Source organism: Ranitomeya imitator, chromosome 1 (assembly GCF_032444005.1).
Source record: "Ranitomeya imitator isolate aRanImi1 chromosome 1, aRanImi1.pri, whole genome shotgun sequence".
Lineage (NCBI taxonomy): Eukaryota > Metazoa > Chordata > Amphibia > Anura > Dendrobatidae > Ranitomeya > Ranitomeya imitator.
The window spans coordinates 1037372823-1037397056 of NC_091282.1; the positions used below are offsets into that span (position 1 = coordinate 1037372823).

Below are 24234 nucleotides of genomic sequence, written 5' to 3' on the forward strand. Positions count from 1 at the left end.
TGTGATTTCGTACCTTCCGGGCTCTAAAAATGTGAAGGCGGATGCTCTGTCTAGGAGTTTTGTGCCCGACTCTCCGGCTTTATCTGAGCCGGCGAGTATCCTCAAGGAAGGAGTCATTGTGTCTGCCATCTCCCCTGATTTGCGGCGAGTGTTGCAAAAATTTCAGGCTAATAAACCTGATCGTTGTCCGGCCGAGAAACTGTTCGTCCCTGATAGGTGAACTAGTAAAGTTATCTCTAAACTTCATTGTTCGGTGTTGGCTGGTCATCCTGGAATCTTTGGTACCAGAGAGTTAGTGGCTAGATCCTTCTGGTGGCCATCTCTGTCACGGGATGTACGTACTTTTGTGCAGTCCTGTGGGATTTGTGCTAGGGCTAAGCCCTGCTGTTCACGTGCCAGTGGGTTGCTTTTGCCCTTGCCGGTCCCGAAGAGGCCTTGGACACATATTTCGATGGATTTCATTTCTGACCTTCCCGTTTCTCAAAAGATGTCAGTCATTTGGGTGGTCTGTGATCGCTTTTCTAAAATGGTCCATCTGGTGCCCTTGTTTAAATTGCCTTCCTCCTCTGATTTGGTGCCTTTGTTCTTCCAGCATGTGGTTCGTTTGCATGGCATTCCTGAGAATATTGTTTCTGACAGAGGTTCCCAGTTTGTTTCAAGGTTCTGGCGAGCCTTTTGTGGTAGGATGGGCATTGACCTATCTTTTTCCTCGGCTTTCCATCCTCAGACTAATGGCCAGACCGAACGAACCAATCAGACCTTGGAAACATATCTGAGATGTTTTGTTTCTGCAGACCAGGATGATTGGGTGTCCTTTTTGCCGTTGGCTGAGTTCGCCCTTAATAATCGGGCCAGCTCGGCTACCTTGGTCTCTCCATTTTTCTGCAATTCTGGGTTCCATCCTCGTTTCTCTTCAGGACAGGTTGAGTCTTCGGACTGTCCTGGTGTGGATTCTGTGGTGGACAGGTTGCAGCAGATCTGGACTCAGGTAGTGGACAATTTGACCTTGTCCCAGGAGAAGGCTCAACTTTTCGCTAATCGCAGACGCCGTGTGGGTCCCCGACTTCGTGTTGGGGATCTGGTTTGGTTATCTTCTCGTCATATTCCTATGAAGGTTTCCTCTCCTAAATTTAAACCTCGTTTTATTGGACCGTATAGGATTTCTGAGATTCTCAATCCTGTGTCCTTTCGTCTGACCCTCCCGGACTCCTTTTCCATACATAATGTATTCCATAGGTCGTTGTTGCGGAGATACGTGGCACCTATGGTTCCATCTGTTGAGCCTCCTGCCCCTGTTTTGGTGGAGGGGGAATTGGAGTATATTGTGGAGAAAATTTTGGATTCTCGTGTCTCTAGACGGAAACTCCAGTATCTGGTTAAGTGGAGGGGTTATGCTCAGGAAGATAATTCCTGGGTTTTTGCCTCTGATGTCCATGCTCCAGATCTTGTTCGTGCCTTTCATGTGGCTCATCCTGGTCGGCCTGGGGGCTCTGGTGAGGGTTCGGTGACCCCTCCTCAAGGGGGTGTACTGTTGTGAATTCTGTGGCTGAATTCACTCCTGTGGTCACAAGTGGTACTGCAGCTTCTGGGCTTCCTCCCTCAGGTGTTCTGGTGAGCTCGTTGGCTGCCTTGTTATTTAACTCCACCTGATTCTGTCTTCCTTGCTCCTTTTCAATGTTCCAGTGTTGGATCTGAGCTTCTGGATCTTTCCTGTGGCCTGCTGCTCTGCTTAGATAAGTGCTTCTTTGCTTTTGTTGCTGTTTTTTCTGTCCTGCTTGTCTATTCGTTTTTGCTGGAAGCTCTGAGACGCAAAGGGTGTACCGCCGTGCCGTTAGTTCGGCACGGTGGGTCTTTTTGCCCCCTTTGCGTGGTTTTTTGCTTTAGGGTTTTTTGTAGACTGCAAAGTTCTCTTTGCTATCCTCGCTCTATCTAGAATATCGGGCCTCACTTTGCTGAATCTATTTCATCCCTACGTTTTGTCTTTTCATCTTGCTAACAGTCATTATATGTGGGGGGCTGCCTTTTCCTTTGGGGTATTTCTCTGAGGCAAGTCAGGCTTGTATTTCTATCTTCAGGCTAGTCAGTTCCTCAGGCTGTGCCGAGTTGCATAGGTAGTGTCAGGCGCAATCCACAGCTGCCTTTAGTTGTGTTTAGGATAGGTTCAGGTATTGCGGTCTACAGAGATTCCACGTCTCAGAGCTCGTTCTATTGTTTTTGGGTTATTGTCAGATCACTGTATGTGCTCTGATTACTGGCACACTGTGTTACTGGATTGCCTTCATAACACAAATCATCTATAGGAAAATGATATAGAACATTTTCTCTAATATCCCCAGATTTTCTTGAGCCGTTACTCCTGAAGAGTGAAGGTTTTAAATGTCATGGATGCCAACGCCTGGTGAACATGCATGTCAATGAAAGTTTTACCTAAATGAACCTTTCTCTAATTCAAGATGTCCCATTTTACAGGAGCATCTGATTGAGAACGAGGTGTCAATACTTCGCCAGGTTAAACATCCCAATATTATCATGCTGATAGAAGAGATGGACACGACAACAGAACTGTATCTGGTGATGGAATTAGTGAAGGTAAGAGGATTATTCCAATTTCATTAATCATAAGTGCGCACTTTACAGAGGCTTTAATAAGATTACATGATTGCAAATAGGATCATATAGTAAATCCAGTAATTGCTTAAGAAAACTCCTAAATGGAAGTTATTGAAACAACAGGATTAAAAGGTCAAGCAATGGGCAAATTAATACATTCCTTGTTTTAGCTTTCTTTAAGTTGTTACTTAAAAGGGAAATATACTTTATTCTATCCAGTCTGATAGTGCATTTACATTTGCCAATGATTGGGATCGAGCCTTCCTAGACACACTTATTTCCCTATTTTGGGCCTGTCTAAACAGATCGCAAATCATTCACTGACCAAGTAAAACGCTAGTTCGCTGGGTGAAATAACTTTTAGGCTTGCTTAAAAATCATTGTTCTTGGCAGCACATTGTCCTGTGTATAAACAATTGTTCTAGACGCATGGCAGTGCAGTGAGCCCGGCACAACAGGCTATTAAACAGCTGCTAATGGATTGAATTTAGCTGATAAGCTGTCATTTAACGGACGCCAGCAAGCAGTAAAAACGCTCCTTCACTATAGGATGAGATGAAGTATGTGTCTGTTCACAATACCCCTAACATAGCTGAAAATTTGCATGTAGCTGTCAGTATTCAATAATACTATTAATAATCCTATAACATTTGATAAAAATGATTTGTGAAATGTGAGTAAAGGTGCTGCGTACCATGCGGAAAATAAACACAGAAAACTCTATGTGTAGTTTTTAGCATTTTTTTGGACCAACATAATACTCATAGTGAAAGTAATAAAGCCGCATTACCTGGGCAGATAATTTACCTGGGCAAATTTCTGCCCATATTGAGTCAAAATTTAACAAGTTATTGTTAGCGGTGCTTGCTCTATGTACAAGGGTAGATGTGCTGCCGGCATCTATGTATGGGCCCACGTGAACCATCCAATCAGTATCAGTCACTAAACAAGCACTTTGCTCATTCATCTGCAGATTGGTACTGTGTTTACAGGGTCCAATGATTGGGAAAAAGCCTTCTTATACATGGTAGTACATGCCCAATTATCACCATATGTAAGGGGGCATAAAGGGCAATTTCAATAAAAAGCTTGTGTTAATTGCTTCTGATTTGGATATGACAGATCCGACCCCCTTAGCAAAGTGTTTGTATCCTTTGTCGCTAGTGACTGGTGGGTATCTCAGCACCCAGACCTCCTCCAATCACAACTTCTTACATGATTTTGTTTTTGAATATGTATTCTGAAATATTATTATGTTTAACAATCCCATTTTCTGTATTACTAGGGTGGAGATCTATTTGACGCAATCACATCTTCAACCAAGTATACGGAGCGAGACGCTAGTGCAATGATATATAATCTTGCTAGTGCTATGAAGTATCTTCACAGCCTTCATATAGTTCATAGAGACATCAAACCTGAAAACCTCCTGGTAAGTTGAAAATGCAAGCACTTCATCTGTTACTTGAGTCATTTCTTTTGTATGGATGACCAGGAAACCTTCGGACAGATGTAATCTGGCACTAATATTTGCATTACTCACCTTTATTGAATGGTTTGCTTAAAAGAATCCTTCACTAGACTTGTCTTAAGGTACCGTCACACTCAGCGACGCTGCAGCGATATAGACAACGATCCAACCTAAACTAGATCGCTGGAGCGTCGCTGTTTAGGTCGCTGTAGAGACGTCAAACACAGCAACTCCAGAACGATGCAGGAGCGATCCAGTGACGTAACGGCGACTCACTTATCGTTCTCGCTGGTTGTTAGCTCCATGTAAAAGGTTGCTGGCGTCGTTGCTTTTGATGTCAAACATGACGATACATGCCGACCTGGCGACGAAATAAAGTTCTGGACTTCTAGCTCCGACCAGCGATGGCACAGCGGGATCCAGATCGCTGCTGCGTGTCAAACACAACGAGATCGCTATCCAGGACGCTGCAACGTCACGGATTGTTGTCGTTCTCGTTGCAAAGTTGCTGAGTGTGACGGTACCTTTAAACTTTGAAACACTTCTGCAAGCATACAGAATTTCTAGCTATTGCTTATGAGAAAAAATGTAATTCAGAACACAAATTTTGAACCTCAGAGTAAAGTACAAATGTGAAAGGACCCCTTTGTCTCTTTTTTCTCCTGCAGATCATTGGAGATCTCAGAAGTTAGTTAAGGTACCTTCACACTAAACGACGCTGCAGCGATCCAGACAACGATCCGGATCGCTGCAGCGTCGCTGTTTGGTCGCTGGAGAGCTGTCATATAGACCGCTCTCCAGCGACCAACGATGCCGGTAACCAGGGTAAACATCGGGTTACTAAGCGCAGCCCTGCGCTTAGTAACCCGATGTTTACCCTGGTTACCAGCGAAGACATCGCTGAATCAGTGTCACACACGCCGATTCAGCGATGTCAGCGGGAGAGCCAGCGACCAAAGAAAGGTCTGGCCCTCTAGCCCCGACCAACGACATCACAGCAGGATTCTGATCGCTGCTGCGTGTCACACTGGACGATATCGCTAGCCAGGACGCTGCAACGTCACGGATTGCTAGCGATATCGTTTAGTGTGAAGGTACCTTTACTCTTACCTTCCTTAACAAAATCCCATAACAATAAAGGGATAGTCCTGTGTTACAAAGCAATGGCATGTTGCCAGGATAGGCTGTCACTTTATGGTCTTTGGGAATCAATCCGAACCTGATAATGGCTCAGCCCTGCACCAGACAACAATGCTCCTGGCCATTGGCTATGCATAGAATGGCTGCACGATTTTATATGCACTACTTAACATTAAAATTGCAACAAGAAGGGAAAGTTGTGGAATTTGTCACAGGATGGATAGATATTTTAATGATGTGAAAATGATGAAAAAAAAATGGAAACAGAATTCATTAGTGAAAGTGAATGCCAGGAGCAGAAATGCACCCACTTACACACTTTTGCTGTTGTCAATGAGCTTATTAATGGTTGTCTGAGGAAATTTCTGCTACACTTAATGCAGTTGGGCACAAATACCAAGTAGATCTGCTGCTAGTGGCTCTCTTTGAAATTTCCGACCAATGACATCTAAGATATGCTCAATGGGCGACAAGTCCAGAAAAGCTGAAGGCCGTGGTAGCACGTTTAGGCCATGCAAGCTGTTTACAAAAGCACGAGCACCCCACACCATAAACCCGGAAGCATGACTGGTGTGACATTCCCTTGTACAGGCCACTTCATGGTCTTGCCTACTTGGTCTCCAAACCAATCTCTGACTATTATTGCATTTAAGACAAAAGAGGGACTCATCACTGAAGAGGATAGACCTCCATTCTAGCCTCCATTAGTTAAGTTCAACCTCTGATCTCCATCTGAAGACCACGTGGGCAATGCCATGAAGAGGACTTCGCGAGAAAACATCCCCTTTGTCCTAATTCCGGGATTATTGTGTGGGATGGCATAATGTAAGGTAACTGTACCACTTCGTTTCCGGTACACGAACAGCTGGGTGTTACATTGATTTGGTCGTGCAGCCAAAGTGTCCCAGGAGCCATTTTTCAACAAACCAATGCCAAGGCCGCATGTTGCTCAGGCTACTGTTAGCAGCTTGCTTGACGTAAACGTGCTGCCATGGCCTACAGCATCTCTGCGCTCTTCTCCCATTAAGTTCATTAATAACATGACAAGGAGTTTAAATGTGTGTATTTCTGCAAGTGGCACTCATACTCGATACTGAACAAATAAAGATGTTTTTGTTTCCATTTCTTCATCATTTACATATCATTGACTTGTTTATTGATCCTGTGAGTTCCATAATTCCACAACTTTCCCTTTTAGTGTTGCAATTTCAATGTTTTTTGCATGGGACTGTGCTGCCATTCACTGTATAAGTGACCAGGGCTTCGCTGTGCATGAAAAAGTCAGGAAAGAGCTTGTCAGATTGGTTATAACCATTTTAAATTATGGGCTGAAAAACTGCTCTCTTAATCTTGTTATATGACTTGTACTTCATATTAAAAAAAAATACATGGAAGGGGCGTAACTAAAGAATTTATTATAAACTGGCATCTGGCATGTATGACTGCTGTGACCTGACGTTAGCAAGACGAGCCCCATATGTCTATTATTTATTTTAGTTATTTAAATTGTATTAAGTAGTGAGTAGCATTTTTTATACATTTAGTGCAATTGGTGCCAAATCTTTAAAAAAAAAATGTTATTTTATTGTTAGGTCTCAGATGTGTTCCATCATATTAATAATCCTGAAAAACCACCGTGCAATCCATGCATTCATTGTCCCTATTGTTAACCTCTCGCAGTCTTAACAAATTCATGTATTGTAGTTGAATTTCTAATTTCTGATAGAGCTGAGCATTTATTACTGCTGCCTTTTCTTATGAAGATTAATATGTGAACCCTTTATGTTACTAACTGCAGCAAATGTTATATGAATTTATAAGCACTTGATGGAGAAGTCGGGTTATTATTGCAGTATGTGGCTTTTCTACAAAACACAAAATCATTTGATTTATAGTGGTCCTGCCGTTCCCCAGGCCTAATGGGCAATCTGTGTCCCGCTGCATTGGACAGTGTGAACAGATTGCCTTTTAGGCAAATAATCAGTGACTTGCTTATTCTTGACAATGTTATTTTTACAGCGTCATCGTACAAGGGTTTTCATGTTCCTTCATGACCTCTGCTTACTGCTTTTCCAGACAATGCGTGACTTGAACTAAATGTTTCTTTGATAAGCACTGGTTGGCTTGAGTACTAAACTGGAGGGACAGTCTATAAGAAGATAACTGGCGTTAGTTTTTAATAGGAGCTAATACCATTTTATAGATAAGTCCTAAATGGATTATATAGAGACCAAGCCTGGATTTATACTCTGTGATTGGCATTTTGGGTGTATAGGAGGGATTTTCTATGCATCATTTTAATTATACACCACTGATCTCCTGAAGTAGTCTACTTTTAAGAGGATTCTCTAATCCACTCACAAGCAAATTAAACGGTTACATTGTGTAGGTTACACATACAAGAACCAACATAAAACCTCTTCATGTCAAACTAAATGTGAAATTGGAACTTTGGTTTACACTACAAACGGCAGATGCTGGAGATGCTCAAAGTAAAAGGCTGCATTCACCCACCTGTATGTCCTGGTCCGAATATCCATGATTCACAGACCTGGCATGGGTCTCCTGAACTTAATATCCTTATATGCATATGCAGTGGGAAAAATAAGTATTTGACACACTGTCGATTTTGCAAGTTTTCCCACCTACAAAGAATGTAGAGGTCTGTAAATTGTATCGTAGGTACACTTCAACTGAAGGAGGCAGAATCTTTAAAAAAAATCCAGAAAATCACATTGTATGATTTTTATATACCGTATATACTCAAGTATAAACTGAGAATTTCAGCCCATTTTTTTAGGCTGAAATTGCCCCTCTCGGCTTATACTCGAGTCATACCCAGGGGTCGGCAGGGGAGGGGGAGCGGCAGCTGTCTAATCATACTCACCTGCTCCTGGCACGGCTCCACTCCTATAGGGGTGGAGCTGCATATTCATTACTGTAATGAGCGGTACCATGTGACTGCTCAACACAGGAAGAAGCTGCCGGCGCCAGAGAACCAGGGACTGCACCGTGCCAGGAGCAGGTGAGTATAATGCAGCGCGTGATATTCACCTGTTCCCCGTTCCACCGACGGCTGCCGCTGCGTCTTCCCCTTCCTCTGCAGTGATGCTCAGGTCAGAGGGCGCGGTGACGCGATTAGTGTGCGCGCCGCCCTCTGCCAGAACAGTCAGTGCAGAGGACAGGGAAGACACAGCGGCGGCCATCGGTGGAACATGGACTGGTGAATATAGCAAGTGCCGGGGGCCTGAGAGGTGAGTATGTCATTTTTTTTTTTTTGTAATCGCAGCAAGAACATATGGGGCAAATTTCTGTATGGAGCATCTTATGGGGCTATGTGCAGCATTATATGGGGCAGATATCTTTATGGGGCCATGTGCAGCATTATATGGGACAAATATCTGTATGGGGCCATGTGCAGCATTATATGGGGCAAATATCTGTATGGGGCCATGTGTAGCATTATATGGGGCAGATATCTGTATGGGGCCATGTGCAGCATTATATGGGGCAAATATCTGTATAGAGCATCTTATGGGGCCATGTGCAGCATTATATGGGGCAAATATATCTATGGAGCATCTTATGGAGCCATAATCAGCATTTGTGGAGCATTATACGGGCAAATGTGTCTATGGAGCATGTTATTGGGCCATAATCAGCATTTGTGGAGCATTATATGGGGCAAATGTCTCTATGGAGCATCTTATGGGGCCGTAATCAACATATGGGCAGCATTGTATGGGGCAAATGTCTGTATGGAGCATCTTATGGGGTCATAATCAACATTTGTGCAGCATTATATGGGGCATATTTTAATATGGAGCATATTATGGGCCCATCATAAACTGTATGGCGCATTATATGGGGCTCCTGAGTCAATATGGATATTCAAAAACACTTAAACTACTGATGGCTCAATTAATTTTACGTTTATTGGTATCTATTTTTATTTTTGAAATTTACCAGTATCTGCTGCATTTTCCACCCTAGGCTTATACTCGAGTCATTGTTTTCCCAGTTTTTTGTGGCAAAATTAGCGGGTCGGCTTATACTCGGGTCGGCTTATACTCGAGTATATACGGTAATTAATTTGCATTTTATTGCATGAAATACGGTAAGTATTTGATACAATAGAAAAAGAGAACTTAATATTTGGTAGAGAAACCTGTGTTTGCAATTACGGAGGTCAGATGTTTCCTATAGTTCTTGACCAAGTTTGCACAAACTGCAACATGGATTTTGGCCCACTCCTCCATACAGATCTTCACCAGACCCTTCAGGTTTCAGGGCTGTCACTGGGCAACATTGAGTTTTATCTCCCTTTTTATTTTCTATTTCAGCTTTTCACCTTTTCTATTGGGTTCCGCTCTGGAGACTGGCTAGGCCACTCTAGGACCTTGAAATGCTTCCTACGAGTCACTTCTTAGTTTCAGGTCATTGTCATGCTGGAAGACCCAGCCACGACACATCTTCAATTCTCTTAGGGTACCGTCACACTATACGATTTACCTACGATCACGACCAGCGATATGACCTGGCCATGATCGTAGGTAAATCGTAGTGTGGTCGCTGGGGAGCTGTCACACAGACAGCTCTCCAGCGACCAACGATGCCGAGGTCCCTGGGTAACCAGGGTAAACATCGGGTAACTAAGCGCAGGACCGCGCTTAGTTACCCGATGTTTACCCTGGTTACAAGCGTTAAACTAAAAAAAAAAAAAACAGCACATACTTACATTCTGGTGTCCGTCAGGTCCCTTGCAGTCTGGTTCCCGCACTCAGTGACTGCCGGCCGTAAAGTGAAAGTACAGCCGCTGTGCTCTGCTTTCACTTTACGGCCGGCAGTCACAGTGCGGGAAGCAGACGGCAAGGGACCTGACGGACACCAGAATGTAAGTATGTGCTGTTTGTTTTTTTTTAGTTTAACGCTTGTAACCAGGGTAAACATCGGGTAACTAAGCGCGGTCCTGCGCTTAGTTACGCGATGTTTACCCTGGTTACAAGCGAACGCATCGCTGGATCGCATCGCTAGATCGCTAGATCGGTGTCACACACACCGATCTAGCGATGACAGCGGGAGATCCAGCGATGAAAGAAAGTTCTAAACGATCTGCTACGACGTACGATTCTCAGCAGGATCCCTGATCGCTGCTGCGTGTCAGACACAGCGATATCGTAACGATATCGCTGGAACGTCACGAATCGTACCGTCGTAGCGATCGAAATGTTATAGTGTGACGGTACCCTTACTGAGGGAAGGAGGTTGTTGGCCAAAATCTCAATATACACGACCCCATCCATCCTCCTTTCAATGCGGTGCAGTCGTCCTGTTCCCTTGGCAGAAAAGCAAGATGTTTTACAAAAGTAAGATGTTTTCCCCACTTTGCTTCATGGTTGGAATAGTGTTCTTTGGTTTGTACTCATCCTTCTTCTTCCTCCAAACACGGTGAGTGGAGTTGATACCAAAAAGGTCTATTTTTCTCTTCTCTGACCGTGTGACCTTCTCCCATGCCTTCTCTGGATCATCAAGATGATCATTGGTGAATTTCAAAAGGATCTGGACATGTACTGGCATGAGCAGGGGGACCTTGCGTGCCCTGCAGGATTTGAATCCATTACAGCATAGTGTGTTACTAATGGTAATGATTGAGACTGTGGTTCCAGCTCTCTTCAGGTCATTGACCAGTTTCTCCCATGTAGTTCTGGGCTGATTCCTGACCTTTCTCAGAATCATTCTTGCCACATGAGACGAGATCTTGCATGGAGTCCCAAACTGAGAAAGATTTGCAGTCATCTTGTGTTTCTTCCATTATATTATAATTGTGTCAACAGTTGTTGCCTTCTCACCAAGCTCCTTGCCTATTATCTTGTAGCCCATACCAGCCTTGTGCAGAGTAGGAGGGCATCTAAAAGAAAACTTAACAGGTCTGTGAGAGCCAGAATTCTTGCTGGTTGGTCGGTGATCAAATACTTATTTCATGCAGTAAAATGCAATTTAATTATTTAAAACTTATACAATGTGACTTTCTGTTTTTTATTTTTAGATTTGGTCACTCACAATTGAAATGTTCCTGTGAGAAAAATTGTAGACGTCTTCATTCTTTGTAGTTGGGAAAACGTTCAAAATCAGCATTGTATCAAATACTTATTTTCCCCACTGTATCTACTGGGACCGTGATATGTACTCGGACACTGATATGTGAATGCAGGGCCCAATCCTCTGACTGCAGGACTGATTTTATTGGAAACACTAACATTTTGATTTATGTCAGGTGCAAGGTTTTCATGAAGATCTTGCGTGGATTTGATGGAGGCTCCGGAGCTGAGCCTGCATTTTTCCCAGCAGATGATTACTGTGTTACATCTCTGACAGCTCTATCAATCTCTGACAGGGACATTTAAGGCTACGTTCACATTAGCGTCATGCGACGCAGCGTCGCCGACGCAACGCACGATGGATCGGAAACGCACGCAAAAGCGCACCATTTTTGATGCATGCGTCGAACGGATGCGTCGTAAAACGCAGCGTTTTTTGTGCGTTTTTGTTGCGTTTTCCCAAAAAACGCAGCGTTTTACGACGCATGCGTTGTCAAACAATGATGTTATCTTTCCACAGAATTTAGTGTCTAGACACTAGATAACACCACCAATGAATAGAAGAGGGTGGGTCTAGTGTCTAGACACTAGATAATGCCACCAATGGGTAGATGAGGGTGGGTATTAATGTAATAGTGGTATATATACCCCGGTATAGATTATTTCCAACCATACAGCATCAGGATGGAGCGTACCATGGAGAGTATCTACCTCAATATTGAGCTGGAATTAGCACTTGCTATTGCTTATGCTATTGCCTGTCATGAACAGAGGAAAAGAGACAAACTACGGAGAAGGAGTCGTCGGCGTTTTTGGCTACACCCTATAGTGGAAGTCCGAGAGAGTCGTGGAGCCTACCATTGTCTGTTTGGCGAATTAAATGAGAACCAGGAGAAATACTTTGAATACACCAGGATGTCACAAAACAGCTTCCGATATCTGCTGCGTCTGGTGGAAGGAACCATTTCCAGGCAGGACACGCAGCTCCGTAAATCGATTTCCCCCGAAGAACGTCTGCTGGTGACTCTACGGTACGTAATGCAATGTGAAGGATTTATATGTTCTTGCCATTTTTTAAAGTAACGTGTTTTGGTTTTGTGGGGTGGGGGATTGTAATTAAGAATGAAAAATTATTTCATAACAATTTAATTAATTACATTTATTTCTTTTTCTTCTTGTCAGTTTCCTTGCTACCGGAGAGACCTTGAGATCACTGCATTTCCAGTTTCGGATTGGAGTCTCCACACTGTCTGGTATTATTGCCGACACATGCCGCGCATTGTGGGACAACCTCCGTGAGGAATTTTTACCCATCCCTACAACAGAATTATGGCAGGCCAACGCCCAAAAATTCGAACAAGTGTGTTCTTTCCCTAACTGTATTGGAGCCGTGGATGGGAAGCACATTAGGATTACCAAGCCTTCCAGAAGTGGATCTCTGTTTTTTAACCCCTTCATGACCCAGCCTATTTTGACCTTAAAGACCTTGCCGTTTTTTGCAATTCTGACCAGTGTCCCTTTATGAGGTAATAACTCAGGAACGCTTCAACGGATCCTAGCGGTTCTGAGATTGTTTTTTCGTGACATATTGGGCTTCATGTTAGTGGTAAATGTAGGTCAATAAATTCTGCGTTTATTTGTGATAAAAACGGAAATTTGGCGAAAATTTAGAAAATTTCGCAATTTTCACATTTTTAATTTTTATTCTGTTAAACCAGAGAGATATGTGACACAAAATAGTTAATAAATAACATTTCCCACATGTTTACTTTACATCAGCACAATTTTGGAAACAAAATTTTTTTTTGTTAGGAAGTTATAAGGGTTAAAATTTGACCAGCGATTTGTCATTTTTACAACGAAATTTACAAAACCATTTTTTTTAGGGACCACCTCACATTTGAAGTCAGTTTGAGGGGTCTATATGGCTGAAAATACCCAAAAGTGACACCATTCTAAAAACTGCACCCCTCAAGGTACTCAAAACCACATTCAAGAAGTTTATTAACCCTTCAGGTGCTTCACAGCAGCAGAAGCAACATGGAAGGAAAAAATGAACATTTAACTTTTTAGTCACAAAAATTATCTTTTAGCAACAATTTTTTTATTTTCCCAATGGTAAAAGGAGAAACTGAACCACGAAAGTTGTTGTCCAATTTGTTCTGAGTACGCTGATACCTCATATGTGGGGGTAAACCACTGTTTGGGCGCATGGCAGGGCTTGGAAGGGAAGGAGCGCCATTTGACTTTTTGAATCAAAAATTGGCTCCACTCTTTAGCGGACACCATGTCACGTTTGGAGAGCCCCCGTGTGCCTAAAAATTGGAGCTCCCCCACAAGTGACCCCATTTTGGAAACTAGACGCCCCAAGGAACTTATCTAGATGCATAGTGAGCACTTTGAACCCCCAGGTGCTTCACAAATTGATCCGTAAAAATGAAAAAGTACTTTTTTTTCACAAAAAAATTCTTTTAGCCTCAATTTTTTCATTTTCACATGGGCAACAGGATAAAATGGATCCTAAAATGTGTTGGGCAATTTCTCCTGAGTACACCAATACCTCACATGTGGGGGTAAACCACTGTTTGGGCACATGGTAAGGCTCGGAAGGGAAGCAGCGCCATTTGACTTTTTGAATGAAAAATTATTTCCATCGTTAGCGGACACCATGTCGCGTTTGGATAGCTCCTGTGTGCCTAAACATTGGCGCTCCCCCACAAGTGACCCCATTTTGGAAACTAGACCCCCCAAGGAACTTATTTAGATGCCTAGTGAGCACTTTAAACCCTCAGGTGCTTCACAAATTGATCTGTAAAAATGAAAAAGTACTTTTTTTTCACAAAAAAATTCTTTTCGCCTCAATTTTTTCATTTTCACATGGGCAGTAGGATAAAATGGATCATAAAATTTGTTGGGCAATTTCTCCCGAGTACGCCGATACCTCATATGTGGGGGTAAACCACTGTTTGGGCACTCGGCAGGGCTCGGAAGGGAAGGCGCGCCATTTGACTTTTTGAATGGAAAATTAGCTCCAATTGTTAGCGGACACCATGTTGCGTTTGGAGAGCCCCTGTGTGCCTAAACATTGGAGCTCCCCCACAAGTGACCCCATTTTGGAAACTAGACCCACCAAGGAACTTATCTAGATGCGTATTGAGCACTTTAAACCCCCAGGTGCTTCACAGAAGTTTATAACGCAGAGCCATGAAAATAAAAAATAATTTTTCTTTCCTCAAAAATGATTTTTTAGCCTGGAATTTCCTATTTTGCCAAGGATAATAGGAGAAATTGGACCCCAAATATTGTTGTCCAGTTTGTCCTGAGTACGCTGATACCCCATATGTGGGGGTAAATCACTGTTTGGGCACACGGCAGGGCTCGGAAGGGATGGCACGCCATTTGGCTTTTTAAATGGAAAATTAGCTCCAATCATTAGCGGACACCATGTCACGTTTGGAGAGCCCCTGTGTGCCTAAACATTGGAGATCCCCCAGAAATGACCCCATTTTGGAAACTAGACCCCCAAAGGATCTAATCTAGATGTGTGGTGAGGACTTTGAACCCCCAAGTGCTTCACAGAAGTTTATAACGCAGAGCCATGAAAATAAAAAAAATAAATTATTTTCTCAAAAATGATCTTTTAGCCTGCAATTTTTTATTTTCCCAAGGGTAACAGGAGAAATTTGACCCCAAAAGTTGTTGTCCAGTTTCTCCTGAGTACGCTGACACCCCATATGTGGGGGTAAATCACTGTTTGGGCACATGCCGGGGCTCGGAAGTGAAGTAGTGACGTTTTGAAATGCAGACTTTGATGGAATGCTCTGTGGGCGTCACGTTGCGTTTGCAGAGCCCCTGATGTGGCTTAACAGTAGAAACCCCCCACAAGTGACCCCATTTTGGAAACTAGACCCCCAAAGGAACTTATCTAGATGTGTGGTGAGCACTTTGAACCCCCAAGTGCTTCATAGAAGTTTATAATGCAGAGCCGTGAAAATAATAAATACGTTTTCTTTCCTCAAAAATAATTATTTAGCCCAGAATTTTTTATTTTCCCAAGGGTTACAGGAGAAATTGGACCCCATAAGTTGTTGTCCAGTTTCTCCTGAGTACGCTGATACCCCATATGTGGGGGTAAACCACTGTTTGGGCACACGTTGGGGCTCGGAAGTGAAGTAGTGACGTTTTGAAATGCAGACTTTGATGGAATGCTCTGTGGGCGTCACGTTGCGTTTGCAGAGCCCTTGATGTGGCTTAACAGTAGAAACCCCCCACAAGTGACCCCATTTTGGAAACTAGACCCCGAAAGGAACTTACCTAGATGTGTGGTGAGCACTTTGAACCCCCAAGTGCTTCATAGAAGTTTATAATGCAGAGCCGTGAAAATAATAAATACGTTTTCTTTCCTCAAAAATAATTATTTAGCCCAGAATTTTTTAATTTTCCCAAGGGTAACAGGAGAAATTTGACCCCAATATTTGTTGTCCAGTTTCTCCGGAGTACGGTGATACCCCATATGTGGGGGTAAACCACTGTTTGGGCACACGTTGGGGCTCGGAAGTGAAGTAGTGACGTTTTGAAATGCAGACTTTGATGGAATGCTCTGCGGGCGTCACGTTGCGTTTGCAGAGCCCCTGGTGTGCCTAAACAGTAGAAACCCCCCACAAGTGACCACATTTTAGAAACTAGACCCCCCAAGGAACTTATCTAGATATGTGGTGAGCACTTTGAACCCCCAAGTGCTTCACAGACGTTTACAACGCAGAACCGTGAAAATAAAAAATCATTTTTCTTTCCTCAAAAATGATGTTTTAGCAAGCATTTTTTTAGATTCACAAGGGTAACAGGAGAAATTGGACCCCAATAATTGTTGCGCAGTTTATCCTGAGTACACTGATACCCCATATGTGGGGGTAAACCACTGTTTGGGTACACGTCAGGGCTCGGAAGTGAGGGAGCACCATTTGACTTTTTGAATACGAGATTGGCTGGAATCAATGGTGGCGCCATGTTGCGTTTGGAGACCCCTGATGTGCCTAAACAGTGGTAACCCCTCAATTCTACCTCCAACACTAACCCCAACACACCCCTAACCCTAATCCCAACTGTAGCCATAACCCTAATCACAACCCTAACCACAACCCTAATTCCAACCCTAACCCTAAGGCTATGTGCCCACGTTGCGGATTCGTGTGAGATATTTCCGCACCATTTTTGAAAAATCCGCGGGTAAAAGGCACTGCGTTTTACCTGCGGATTTTCCGCGGATTTCCAGTGTTTTTTGTGCGGATTTTACCTGCGGATTCCTATTGAGGAACAGGTGTAAAACGCCGCGGAATCCGCACAAAGAATTGACATGCTGCGGAAAATACAACGCAGCGTTTCCGCGCGGTATTTTCTGCACCATGGGCACAGCGGATTTGGTTTTTCATATGTTTACATGGTACTGTAAACCTGATGGAATACTGCTGCGAATCCGCAGCGGCCAATCCGCAGTGTGGGCACATGGCCTAATTCTAAAGGTATGTGCACACGCTACGGAAAACACTGCGGATCCGCAGCAGTTTTCCATGAGTTTACAGTTCAATGTAAACCTATGGGAACAAAAAATCGCTGTACACATGCTGCGGAAAAACTGCACGGAAACGCAGCGGTTTACATTCCGCAGCATGTCACTTCTTTGTGCGGATTCCGCAGCGGTTTTACAACTGCTCAAATAGAAAATCGCAATTGTAAAACCGCAGTGAAATGCGCAGAAAAAAACGCGGTAAATCCGCCATAAATCCGCAGCGGTTTAGCACTGCGGATTTATCAAATCCGCAGCGGAAAAATCCGCAGAGGACCAGAATACGTGTGCACATACCGAAACCCTAACCCTAGCCCTAACCCTAACCCTACCCCTAACCCTACCCCTAACCCTAATCCTACCCCTAACCCTAACCCTACCCCTAACCCTAACCCTATTCTAACATTAGTGGGAAAAAAAAATTTCTTTATTTTTTTATTGTCCCTACCTATGGGGGTGACAAAGGGGGGGGGGTCATTTATTATTTTTTTTATTTTGATCACTGAGATAGATTATATCTCAGTGATCAAAATGCACTTTGGAACGAATCTGCCGGCCGGCAGATTCGGCGGGCGCACTGCGCATGCGCCCGCCATTTTGGAAGATGGCGGCGCCCAGGGAGAAGACGGACGGGACCCCGGCAGGATCGGTAAGTATGATGGGGTGGGGGGACCAAGGGGGGGATCGGAGCACGGGGGGGGAATCGGAGCACGGCAGGCGTGGAACGGAGCACGGGGGCGTGGAACGGAGCACGGGGGGGCTGGAACGGAGCACGGGGGGGTGGAATGGAGCACGGGGGGGTGGATCGGAATGCAGGGGGGGTGATTGGAGCACGGGGGGGTGATTGGAGCACGGGGGGAGCGGACAAGAGCTCGGGGGGGAGCGGAGCACAGGATGGAGGGGAGCCGGAGCAGTGTACCAGCCAGATCGGGGGGCTGGGGGGGCGATCGGTGGGGTGGGGGCACATTAGTATTTCCAGCCATGGCCGATGATATTGCAGCATCGGCCATGGCTGGATTGTAATATTTCACCCGTTATAATAGGTGAAATATTACAAATCGCTCTGATTGGCAGTTTCACTTTCAACAGCCAATCAGAGCGATCGTAGCCACGAGGGGGTGAAGCCACCCCCCCTGGGCTAAACTACCACTCCCCCTGTCCCTGCAGATCGGGTGAAATGGGAGTTAACCCTTTCACCGGATCTGCAGGGACGCGATCTTTCCATGACGCCACATAGGCGTCATGGATCGGATTGGCACCGACTTTCATGACGCCTACGTGGCGTCATGGGTCGGGAAGGTGTTAATTATAAAAAATACTTTTCCACCGTGCTCATGGCAATTGCAGGTGCGGACTGCAGGTTTCTCGCTGTGGACATTGGAGCGTTTGGCCATGCAAATGATTCACGGACATTTAAGGAGTCTGATATGGGCCGAAGATTGTACGATAACAATTTTAATTTCCCCCAGCCACGACCTCTTCCCAACACCGAAGGACCGGCCCTGCCATTTGTTGTGGTTGGGGATGAGGCTTTTCAAATGAGTGGCAACCTACTTAAACCGTACTCCAGTCGGGGGTTGGACCGCACCAAAAGTATATTTAATTATAGACTGTCCAGGGCCAGAAGAACTGTGGAGTGCGCCTTTGGAATCCTTGTCTCCAAATGGCGTATCTTAGGATCCGCTATAAATTTGAAAATTGAGACAGTGGATGAGGTGGTGAAGGCGTGTGTGGTTCTCCACAATTTTATTATTGATAAAGAGAGAGTCAACGTGGAACTCGATGAACCCATACCAAATCCATTGCCTGATTATCAAGATCATCCTCTGCGGACAACTGTGGAGATTGCTCATATGAGGGACCAATTTGCTGCATACTTTGTTTCAGATGTTGGCCGTGTTTCATGGCAAGATCAAATGGTTTAATTCATCTTGGTATTATGATGTCATGTAAACACTGTGGAGTCCATGTCATTTTACCATCCTATGTAAGGTTATTGTTATAATGTCCCCTGATTGTCTAATGCGTTGTGTTTTGAAATAAAGTTCTTGTGCCTTTCCGTTTTCACAAAACAAATCTCCCATATGTTTTTCCATAGCAATCAAATTGTAAAATCCAATGTTATGTAAAGTAATGTGTGTCCCACAAAATTTATGTGAGCACCAGTACCCAAATGGACTGTGACAAAACAAAAAAATATTTCAGCCGTGTTTTCCATAGTTTTGACATATAACATGATCGGCTCCCACCTTGTCAACCATTTTTAATCCTGCTGACTATTTGCATAATGAACCTGGCTTGACAAGGAGGGAGACGATCATGTTTGCAAAACTCTACAGAGTTAACACTATTGCACTCAGGATGCTAGAATTCGTCCAGAGTCAAATAGTGGCGACACTGTGAACATTGCTACCACCTCACCTGACCAATATTCTTAAGGTACCGTAATAAAACTATTATCCAACAATACCGACCAGTGATACGACCGGACCGTGATCGTTGTTTAGTCGTCGCGTGGTTGCTGGAGAGCTGTCACACAGACAGCTCTCCAGCGACCAAAAAAGAGCAAGTCCCCGTGTAATCTGGGTAATGTTATGAAGCGCATGGCCGCACTCATGATGTTTTCCCTGTTTACCATTGTTAATGTAATTTAAAAAAATTAAAAAACCCTTACATTCCGGTGTGTGACACGTCCATCGCCGTCATCTTTCCGTACTGTGCCAGCCCTAAAGCACAGCGTTTATTAAGTCAACGGTGTGCTCTGCTTTACGGGCGGGAATCACAGTGTCAGTCACTGCGGAAAGATGACGGCGAGGGACGTGGTTGACACCTTTTTTTTTGGGGGGGAGGGGTATTGTTCACTTATTTGAGTGTTTAAAACACAGCGCTAGTAACCCAATATTCCCTTGTGTAAAACAAAGACATCGCTGGATCGGTGTCAAACACGCAGATCCAACAATGACAGCGTGTGATCAGTTACCCAAAAAAATTCCTAATCATTCGCTGACACCAATAATCTCACAGCAGGGGTCTAATCGTTGTACGATTTCAGAAAAGATAACGTTGGTTACACACAAAAACCAACTATATCGTTACTGAAATCGTGGTGTGATGGTACATTTTAAACTTGATATATTGAGCAATGCTGTTTGTGTTTGTAACATCTCATAGTACAATGAGCGACAGCCCTATAAAAAAATGAAAAAAAAAATTATAAAATATTGTCAGACATTGCACATCAGGTGTTACAAACACAATATTTGTGTATACGGCGCACAGTGTGATTTGGTGCAAACTTTATTTGAGACAATAAAAACTCAGTATTTTTAAAAAAATAACAATTTTATTAGGGACACAAAATAAAAGAAAAGGGAAATGTTAAGGGGTATCTATGTCAGCAATTAAGGGGGATTGATATACCCCACTTTTGGGGGGTGTTGAGGAGACCGAGGAGGAGGACGAGGGGGAGGAAGCAGCATAGTCTATGACACTAGACGGGATGCCGACATCAATCCAGCCAGTTGACGGTGGCGAGACTGCCAAAGCAGGAGGTGAGGGAGGAGGAGGGACGACCAGTGTCCTTGGCTGGCTACTCCGGCTCCGGGTAGACCCAGGCTGTGTACTAGGTGTACTCCTTGTAGACCCAGGCTGGGTACTGGGTGTACTCCGTGTTGACCCAGGCTGGGTACTTGGTGTGCTCCGGGTCGACCCAGGCTGTGTACTGGTGGTTGTTTTGGGAGCAGCCATAGCCAAGGTCGTAGTGCTTGTCGTCGTCTTCTTCTTTTTTTTCCTCCTCTCTCCCTCTGGGTGTGGGTCGGCTTCCCGTCTGTGTGCCCTTGAAGGCCTGGCATGATCAGAACTTTGGGGCTGTGTTCTGTGGTGGCGGTGGCGGTGGCCCTCGGCACGCGGAGCTCTGTGGTGGTGCTCTGCAGCAGGAGTCGGAGTCATGGCAGCCAACGATGGTACTGCGGGCACTGTAGTCGCTGACTGCATGACCCGAGCCTGCTGCAGAGCAGTGACATATGCGTTGTTGCAGCCCTGCATGACCGAAATTTGGAGTTCCGGCGTAAGATGTTCAACCATGCCCTTGTGAATGGCACTAAAAAAATGTTTGGCCGGCCTCGAGAGCTCCGATTCGATGTTTTCAAGACGCCGGTCGATATTGGACATTTTATCGCACAGCGCCTTGAAACCATTCTGAAATACGGTGCTCAAATGTAAAAATTCGGGCATGACCGCCCTGTCCGAGGCCCTCTGACTCTGTCGGGAAGACCCGAAGGAAGGAGCGACAGAGGCCTCGGCCAGGGGAACATCTGATGGACCGGCTGCCGGTTCGCCAGATTGTGGTGGTGCAGACCTGCTCTCGCTGTGGGATGGCTGCGACGGTTCAGATGGCGCTTCACGAAGGACCGCTCCAGAGGGTCGGACAGTCTCGCGGGTGCTGCTGTGTGTTCTGTGAAAACATAAGGAAACCATTAGTATACTAAATATAACATTTCACATGCGTCAATAATTAACTTTACCGGCGGTATCCATTGCCGCCGTTAATATTAACTTATTTTTAATATTGACACTGCATATGCCGCATCAATCTTAAAATAAAAAATGCATTTATTGATTCCAAAATAGTCACCCATGGTTGCGGTTTGTAACGCCCGACAGTTACGCTTACCGTTGGAACTGCCATGACGTCACGGTCATGTGACCGAGACGTCATCACAGGTCCTGCGAGCTGAGCAACCATGGGAACATAACTTGCCTTGCAGTAGAAGTTATGCTGTGTCTATTATATTTTAAGTTTTTGTGTGTAAAAAAACTGGGATACACCTGGATGGGCACTATACTACTCCACTATGAAATATTGCCCGGGCATGGCCAATCTACTATGTGTTCTGTATACTTCTGATTTCAGGGAAAGAAATAGTAAGTCAAGCTCACCATTGTAGTAATCCCAGAAGGCTCAGAGCACGGAGCCGCTGTGTCAAGCGTGAGAAGACCAGAAATGAATAAAAAATACGAGGTCACCGAGGCGTGAAAAGTAAAAACTAAATACTTTATTCACTTCAATCAGAAGCAGAGGATGAAACATCAGCACAATACAATAAAAACACTATCTACGCGTTTCAGGTCTGATGTTCCCTGTCACCTGAAACGCGTAGATAGTGTCTATTGTATTGTGCTGATGTTTCATCCTCTGCTTATGATTGAAGTGGATAAAAGTATGTATTTTTTACTTTTCACGCCTCGGCGAGCTTGCATTTTTTTCTTCATTTCTATACTTCGTACTTGCCAAAATAAATGGCTGGGCAATAACCTACGTGGCTGGAATATAGTACGTGAATATGCATGTTGTAAAAACTAGGTGTGTGCATAGGTACTATACTTACTCTCTGCTGTCAAGGACCGGTCGCAAGAACTGCAATATACGGTTGTATTTGTACACAGAGGTCCTTGACGCTGCAGCACCACTACGGATCTGTCCCTCCTTTTTCAGGCCCCTCCTGAAACGGTCCTTCATGGAGCGCCATCTGGTCTTCAATTGTTTAACTGTGTATAAATTTTAAAAAAATATATAAGTTTTTGAGAAAAAATTGAAAACGATTACGCAACCGTGTGCAATCCCAATAGAAGACATCACACACGGTTGTGTAATCCTGGCATGATGGGTCACAGCTGCATTTTGGAAATACTTACGAAAATTAGCTTTGCCCGTGGGGGAAGCGCTGTCGAAGCCATCCCACAGCGATTGTGCCACCTCTATCCACAAACGGCGCAATATGCCCTGGTCCGCGTGCCGGGGGTCACGGCTGTCCCACAACGGGCCCCGTTCCTCTATGGATGCCACCATCATGTCGATATTCAGTGGGTCATCATGGGCCCGTTGTGAAACCTAGAATAAATGTAAAATATTAATGTTTGCAAGATAACAAATGTTGTCCCTATCTCCTCCACCGCCACCTACCACCTCCACCACCACCCCCTCCCACCACCCCCCATACACGCAAAAACAAAAAAATTTAAGAAAAAAAAAGGAATAGGTTTGACATAAAAACTTACTCGCCGTCCTGCAACCACAGCTTGGCCCCGTGGTCTCTGCTGCTGCTCCCTCTGTTCCTCCTGGCTCTCCTCCTCACTTGAAGAAGCCTGCAAAATAGTTTACCAAAAAGTTGAGTGACCCATCTACAAATGACAGCGAATAGTAAGCAACAGTAGATCATGTACTCACCGGACTCCTCAGCGGTGAGGTGTTGCTGGAATCGCTGGCCATAATAAAATTCTGAAATAAAGAACAAAATAACATTTATCCTATGCTCCTTGGCACAATACAGCAATTTAAAAAAAAAAAAAACATTTACATTTCAACCACAAAGAACATTGCACTCCAACTGAACTAACGCTGTGCAAACAACACTGCCACATTGATTAAAAGAAACAATGGCAGAGACAACCCAATGCCAGAGTAAACAAAAGCCTACAGATAACAAAACAAATATACAACAGACCCTATGTGGTAATCCCAAAAGAGAGTTTTTTTTTTTTTTAAAATACAGTATGCACGGAGCAACCCAAATAACACAATAGATTTTTGAAAGGAAAAAATTAACAACCCCCAAAAATTAAGGGCAGAAACGTTAATAACACACCATACTTTACAATAAAACCGACAGGGCCGGAGACAATAAAAGGCCATACAACGCCATACATCACAACCAGAAACATACAACAATGTCTTTACATAACCACAGTGCAGAACATAATACACAACTTGCAATATAAATTATTATATTTAATAAAAGTGCGCAGAATCATTCTATACTACCATACTTTACAATAAAACCGACAGGGCCGGAGACAATAAAAGGCCACACAACGCCATACATCACAACCAGAAACATACAACAATGTCTTTACACAACCACAGTGCAGAACATAATACACAACTTGCAATAAAAATTATTACATTTAATAACAGGGCGCAGAACAGTGGCGTAGGAAGGGGGGTGCGGGGGGGCGGGCCGCCCCGGGCGGCACAATGTGGGGGCGGCTATCAGCGCGGCTGCGCGCACTCATTCTCTGCTCCTTCCTTCCAGCATTATGATGACTGGAGCAGAGCGCTGGCAGTGCGCGCGGCCGTGCAGAGTTGCTGGCTGCAGTGTAGCAGGGGCACACAGTCACACACGCTGTGACTCACCCCCGCACCTGCAGTCAGCAGCAGAAGCTCCGATCCCGCCCCTCCAGCAGCGTCACAGCTCTCACAATGTGAAGAGCCATGGAGGGGCGGGGCTAAATGTCGGGGGCGGAGCCACGGACAAGCAGGAAGAAGAGGCAGAAGGAAATATGAAAATCAGAGC

At 44.5% G+C, this 24234-nt stretch overlaps 2 protein-coding genes across 5 annotated transcripts in view; one reads left to right on the plus strand and one right to left on the minus strand.

Moving 5' to 3' along the window:
- Window positions 1-24234, plus strand: part of DCLK2 (doublecortin like kinase 2) — a 197323-nt gene that overhangs the window by 134024 nt on the left and 39065 nt on the right. For all 4 annotated transcript variants that reach the window (XR_011316970.1, XR_011316971.1, XM_069744050.1 and 1 more), the window contains 2 exons: window positions 2470-2589; window positions 3896-4042. Coding sequence is in view for 2 of the 4 variants with exons in the window: in XM_069744050.1 (XP_069600151.1) it covers window positions 2470-2589; window positions 3896-4042 (267 nt within the window). In the remaining 2 variants the exon portion in view is untranslated. The remainder of the gene's footprint in view (window positions 1-2469; window positions 2590-3895; window positions 4043-24234) is intronic.
- On the minus strand, window positions 20218-22755 carry LOC138658273 (uncharacterized). The gene is made up of 3 exons (XM_069745753.1): window positions 22577-22755; window positions 22270-22429; window positions 20218-21335 (listed from the first exon to the last, which is right to left on the minus strand). The coding sequence occupies exons 1-3, from the start codon at window positions 22731-22733 to the stop codon at window positions 20261-20263; spliced, it is 1392 nt and encodes a 463-aa protein (XP_069601854.1). The 5' UTR covers window positions 22734-22755; the 3' UTR covers window positions 20218-20260.

Bases quoted from the DNA above. Each gene is read 5' to 3' on its own strand.
- LOC138658273 (XM_069745753.1), bottom strand. From the start codon at position 22,733: ATGATGGTGGCATCCATAGAGGAACGGGGCCCGTTGTGGGACAGCCGT. The intron at 22,430-22,576 runs GTAAGTATTTCC...ATTTATACACAG, and splicing joins CACGGGCAAAGCTAATTTTC to TTAAACAATTGAAGACCAGA. The intron at 21,336-22,269 runs GTAAGTATAGTA...ATGTTTTCACAG, and splicing joins CCGGTCCTTGACAGCAGAGA to AACACACAGCAGCACCCGCG.